The sequence below is a fragment of the Struthio camelus genome, chromosome 8 (genome assembly GCF_040807025.1).
Source record: "Struthio camelus isolate bStrCam1 chromosome 8, bStrCam1.hap1, whole genome shotgun sequence".
NCBI lineage: Eukaryota > Metazoa > Chordata > Aves > Struthioniformes > Struthionidae > Struthio > Struthio camelus.
This window is the reverse complement of record NC_090949.1, coordinates 8970683-8976682: the sequence shown is the minus strand read 5'-3', so window position 1 is coordinate 8976682 and position 6000 is coordinate 8970683. Positions and strand designations below refer to the sequence as shown.

Sequence of the window (6000 nt, the reverse complement as noted above, 5' to 3'; positions counted from 1 at the left end):
AGAAGCAAGGGATTCACAAAGCCTTCAGGTAACTGGTTCCAGGAAAGGCAGTCCTCATTTCCCCAGACCTCTATGTTGCTCTGTATAGTTGATAAATAAATGAGCATTATCTTTTTTTGATTCAACTTCAACTCAGCTCTATTATCAAGTTCACTTTCATCGAATACTTACAGGCCACCTACAACCAAGGAAGGTTAGAAACTCCTATTAAGGACACTTGTCTCCTGCATATTGCAGTCAACTGAGTTGGCCTCGCTCTATACATATGAAGCATTCCCAACATCTGTCAGTCATTGGTTTATACCAAGATAGCAGAAATAGGCTGTTTCCAGTTGTGTCCTGCTTCAGCTGATTCTTATCGATTAACGAGAAGAACAGTTCAAAACTGCCAGGCAGTAAAGGAAATCAAACTTCCTACAAGTGATGCACCAAGAGAGGGGAAGCCAAACATCACATTCAACTTTGTTAGTTCTGAATGAGTAAGAGAAAGATTTTTTCCTCCCCATCATAAAATTCCCTTTGATGAGCCAGAGAAGCTGGAGAGACTCCAGTGAGAGATAAGTGCTGCGGGGGTCTCATTTGAGAGCAGAAGTAGATTTTTGGGCAGCCAGTGAGTTTGGCATCTGACTGCACAGTATTGCTACACTTGCTAGAAATAAGTTAGAAGGAAGAAGGGATTGGTAAGGGGCAAACTGCCAACCGAAAACACTAGTTTGAGATGTGTGATTGCACCTAAGCATTTTCTTATTAGAAGAAAATGCCTTTTATATCCTCCACAAACCTTAGCTTTGAGTACTGACAGATAACTTCATGCAGACATCTCTTTACAAAGCTACCACTTCTAACTTCTTGACCTGATGGGGCCTTAAGCAATAGCTGCTTGAAACTTTTCTAGCAGTTTTACATGGCAAGGATTGCTAAACTTTCAGACAAAGTACCACTCAACCTTGAGCATTTTCCACAGTCATACACATCTAGGGTGATAAATTAAGCTTTGTGAACCACCAAATGACCCCCAGTCATGGTTTTATATTAGAATTTGAAAGCTAGCTCTTCTCAGAGATGAATTTAAGCCACAAGTTTGATTTTCAAAGGAAAAAAGCCACTAAATTAAAGACAGAGTGTTCAGATTTATTTGGAAATTCACAGTTTCTAATGGCACTACAGCTCTGTAGTTACACACTCTTGTTCCACAACATGGTATGCTGCACTCGGGTGGTATATCTTTTCCTCATTCGGGTTTGAAGCCCTTTCGATTTCAAGTTCGACAAATCTGGTTCGTGTGCTCTGACTGGCTAATTGTGCAGGATCAACTCGAAAAGTACATCACCTTAAAGTATTCATAAACTAACAAGAAAGCAGCAAAAAAAATAAAGGCTTTAAATAAGTCACATTACATACAATACCCAGGAAAGGCATTAGATCTGTTAAAAAGGGTACCACTAAAAGTGCTCAATAAGTTAACTTATTTTTACAACGTGAACCTGTAAAATCTCTCAAAAGAAATAACCTTTTGTTCCACTCACTCTGATACACATTCACCATTTTAACCACTCACTCTATAGTATCCAAATATACAGTCACAATCAAAATAAAAAACTCAGATAGGAAAATACCAGCCATACAAACACTGCACATTTGTTAGCCAATACAAAAGCAAACATTATGAGAATACCCACTTTAAACAGACCTGACTGGTTAGACTTCAAAGCTTTGCAAACTCTACACATCCAGAGCTGGCTTGGAAAACTACCCAGCTGCACACCCTCACATTCTTAGGCTGAGCCTTTATCTGAGCTCTTAGCACAGAAAGAGTGAGCAATCCCAATTCATCTCTTTTTGAGAGCTACAGCAGTCAGTCCAGGTAACAAATGCACATTCATAAGCATCAGATCCTATCATATAAAAGAAATCCTGAAGAGCAACTGTAATTCATTTAGTACAGACTAGAGCCCTGATTTGTAACTGAAGGTGGAAATAAATATAATTACAACTCCAAACGAGTTTTCTTCCTCAACTGAGTTTGCAAAACCTGAATCTAGTCAGGCAAGTCCATCTATTAGTATTTTTACAGTATCCAGCCCACATTACTGAGTCCAGCTGAAGGCCAACACATGTCCCTTTACAGCACTGTAGTGTTGCATCTTCAAAAAAAGCTAGAGAAATTACAAAATAAATCAAATGACAAACAATTGTATCTCCCCTCTTCCAGTGGCATTATAAATAGACAAAAGGCACATAAATATGGGAAGGTGCAAGAAATAGGAACAAAGCTAAAGGAAGAGGATTAGGCTTTTATCCCTATTCCACCCAACAAACTGGGTTTCAAAAAAATCTCTGCCCCAGGAACTGTGAAAAAAACCTTTATAAAATGAACCCTGCCCTCCCTCCCCCCAAGCTGTTCTCATAGGAAATTATCAGCCTTGTAAAGCTGCAGCTGAGAGCCAAGATTGACACAATCCCATCTAATTAAAAAAGCAGAAACCAAATTTCTGAATACTTTCCAATTACTTGAGCTCTTTGTCTCCCACTAGCCTCCCACAGAATACCACAGACTGTTCTCAAATGAACAAACTCTCCTGTTTGAGAAGTTCAGCTAGTTTTAGATGTGTCCAGAAACAGCCGTGACACCAAGTGCTCCCACTGTTATATCTTTGTTTCCTTTGATTATGTCATGCAGGCTTGGCATTGACCCCGACTTAGTCTGTATTAGAGTTTTTATGAGCTTCCCTTGGTCTGAAACTTTAGACCGTCTTCGCTTTATAGCCCTCTTTTCAGTTTTTGTCTTTTGGGTCTGTCCATTGCACAGACTCGTACAAGCTGAAATGCCACAAAAATAGGACTCCTCAGACTGTGACGAAGTTTCTGAGCTTCCTTCAGATGGAGGACCCTTATATGAAGAGTGATAAACTTCCCCGATGTTAGAGAAGTCCCTCTGGTTTGTAAACGGCTTCCTTCCTTTAATTTCCCCATTGGCTATTGGATGCAGAGGCTCTGCTGTTGGCTTGATAGTCTCTATCTTTTCACTTTTGTATTTACAACGCTTTTTCTGAAAGCACAAGTCAAAAGAAAAACTGTTAGCTTCTGGAAGACAAGCAAAGGGTAAAAACCAAACTAAGAAACTGGCACAGCTGGTAGGAGGCTGAAACATGCACCACCTGCTGGCAGAAACATGCTCAGGCTCAGCTTGCCTTTCTCACTACTTTACCTTCTTCTCTGGGGAAAACTTCAGGGGTTCCACAATGTACAGGTCCTCTGGATCCACTGTAAGAGAGGTGACAAATTTAACAGTCTTAACTGCCACTTCTTGGCTCTAGAAAAATGCAATTCTAAATAAGCAAAATCATGACAAAGTGCTTGTCGCACACATTTGAGCTCCTGTTATAAAAGCACGGGGTATAACATATGCACACTGAAAACGAACTCAACACTGAGGAACTTCCTTGTGCAGTCATAGCAGCTGTCAATGATACATACTGGAAAACAACTGATCTCCTGATAGGTTAGGCCATAGACAGGTGCAGAGAACATCCTTTCTGGAAAGAAAGAGTGTTCTGCAAAAATTAACTTATTTTTCTTAGAGAAATATTACCAATATAATGGTGCTTAAAAGCACCCTGTCCACAACAGGACAGATTAGAAACACGTGTACCAATCAAGGACACTGAGGCTTTCAGACTGACGCGAGACCAATCTGGCTTTCCCGTGTCAGTGCTTTGTAAATCATTCTTACCAGCCTAAGCAGCAGAGAATTCTGAAAAGGCATGTTCTGCACAAAACAACCTAAGCTTTAGCTAGTCTATGCTGCAACACAACAATTTTCATTCGTAGTACAAAAACTGTGAAGTAAGCTTGCTGCATCTAGAAATCCAACGTTAGCTGCATACTTGGTAATAACTAGAATCAGCACCAAATTTTCTTTTGGGTGGTGAAGGCTTAAGAAATCAAAAAACTCAGTTGTCCTGTGTATAATATGAACATTGAAAAGATTAAATCACTCCCTACACCCAAAGCAAACCAACTGGTCTAAACTTCCTTGCTACAGCTAGTAAACCTGGGATCTCTTAATATCCGCTGAGCTTTAAGACAGATGATCAAGACTTCAGAAGTAGTAGGACATTGACTTCTCAAGCTTGACATCCAAAAAAGGCCACTTTTTGCAAACTTTATGGCTTTGTAAACCTGAATGCCTACATGCACTGCTACTAACCCCAAGAACGCTGCATGTTATACTCTATGGGCACTAATATTGGATTTAACAAAGTTTTAGCACAACATAGCTAGAAAATTGCCATGTTTAAACTATTGCATGTATAGCTTGTGTTTACTGGAGACCAAACACCTGCATGGACACTGGTACAGTTCTGGGAGTGTCTGATAACTTGGCCTTAAACCACTTTGGCTTACCCAATGCAAAAGTGAAACGGAGTAACGCTCCAGGGTTCTTTGACATTAACCTGTGATCCATATACCCACAATAACATACGCCACGTATAGAGCTAACGGAGTAACGCTAGAGACTAGATATATGGAATAATACCTTCTTTACCAGATAGCTGAAAGGACTGCGATCTGACCAATGGAAGAGAAGTCCTTCTTTTCAAATTCATATCATCATAGGAGGAAAAACATCTATGGAACAAAACCCATAAAGTCCTAAGAAAAAATGTGTTAAAGCTTTGTCATATACATTTTTCCATTAAGAAGCATCTTTGGCACAAGGACAGCTAACAGAATCAGTCATTCACTAAGGTACCCAAGAAAGCCTGGAAAACAGATAATACAATCTTTGCAAAAAGCTATAAAGGCACGTTACGTTTAGTACTCCCAAAATGCTACCATCACTTTGTGAAAGGTGAGCATTACAACAGAGCAGTAGCTGGTTTTGGCTATAGGTCCCAGTGTTTGAGCTTGCAGAAAGACGACTCTTAGAACTAAAGCAGGTATGCCAGTCCCAGGGGATTTAGGAATCATCAATAAAAGCTGCAAGAACTATTAAGTTTCAAATACAAATACATTACCTTTTTGGGCTAGGATAATGATTACTTTTGGGAATTTTCGAGAGGTAATCTTCACAGAATTGAGATGTGTTTCTGCAGCGTTGCACGCACAGTACCAGGCCCAGGATGACACAGAGAACCAGAGAAATCACAAGGTAGGTTTGTCTATCAGAAACCTGAAAGAATTTCACACAGTTATTAAAGACTAAAAAAATAATTTAATGGTACTAGTACTCATTTTAAAGTTAAATTTTTTAGAAGAACGTAACAGATGTTTTCAGGCCAACTTCCTTGAATCTTACTTAATACTGATCTTTGAACTCTTTTTTCACTGATCTTTGAACTCTTTTTCCAGAGGTTTGATTTAATACATTGGTTATATAGCATTCAAGGACTAAAGTCTGAAAACCACCAGCTGGTAACACAGGACAAAATTCCGCTGACTGAGATACTACCCTGATTTGAAGGGATGCCTCACATTGTGAAGACCATACAAGCTCATCCAGAATTAATATAGTTTTCGTAAGAAAACATACCGAGAAAGTAACTTCTCTGCTTTACAGTTGACATGCATGTAATACCAACTCTTTTATATAATGCTTTTCATCAGTTTATGTTAATGTGATTATTCCATAAAGCACTATCTTCTTTTGATTCAATGAGTTTCATTGTTCTGACCACCTTCCCATTCTACAACCTAGCAGAAGGACTTCTGTCTAGAAGCATGTTCATTTCTGAAGACTAACTTATGAAGTTTACTAGAATTCCACTCATGCTGAAATCCAAAAATATTTGCAAACTGTTTCAAAAATGAATTTCACAATCAGTTTCTTAAGAAAAACTATTTTAGACACACTGAGATCTTAGGAGCCATATACAGGGACAGAAAGCCCCACCACCACAACACACACATCCAAGGAACACTACTTTCCCTTTTGTAATGGGCAGATTAATAGAATCAGATTACCAGAGCTGAGTTCAGGGAAAGCAATGTACCCAC

The 6000-nt window shown here is 39.2% G+C and overlaps 1 protein-coding gene across 7 annotated transcripts in view; it reads right to left on the bottom strand.

Annotated features, from left to right (window-relative positions):
- Positions 1-1110: 1110 nt before the first annotated feature.
- SUCO (SUN domain containing ossification factor) overlaps positions 1111-6000 on the bottom strand; it is a 45520-nt gene continuing 40630 nt past the window's right edge. For 2 of the 7 annotated variants that reach the window (XM_068951945.1, XM_068951947.1), the window contains 4 exons: positions 5022-5176; positions 4541-4656; positions 3209-3264; positions 1111-3049 (listed from right to left, as the gene is read on the bottom strand). In XM_068951945.1, coding sequence (XP_068808046.1) covers positions 2603-3049; positions 3209-3264; positions 4541-4656; positions 5022-5176 — 774 coding nt within the window. In that variant the 3' untranslated portion in view covers positions 1111-2602. The remainder of the gene's footprint in view (positions 3050-3208; positions 3265-4540; positions 4657-5021; positions 5177-6000) is intronic. The other 5 variants (XM_068951948.1, XM_068951950.1, XM_068951949.1 and 2 more) reach the window with 3 other exon arrangements.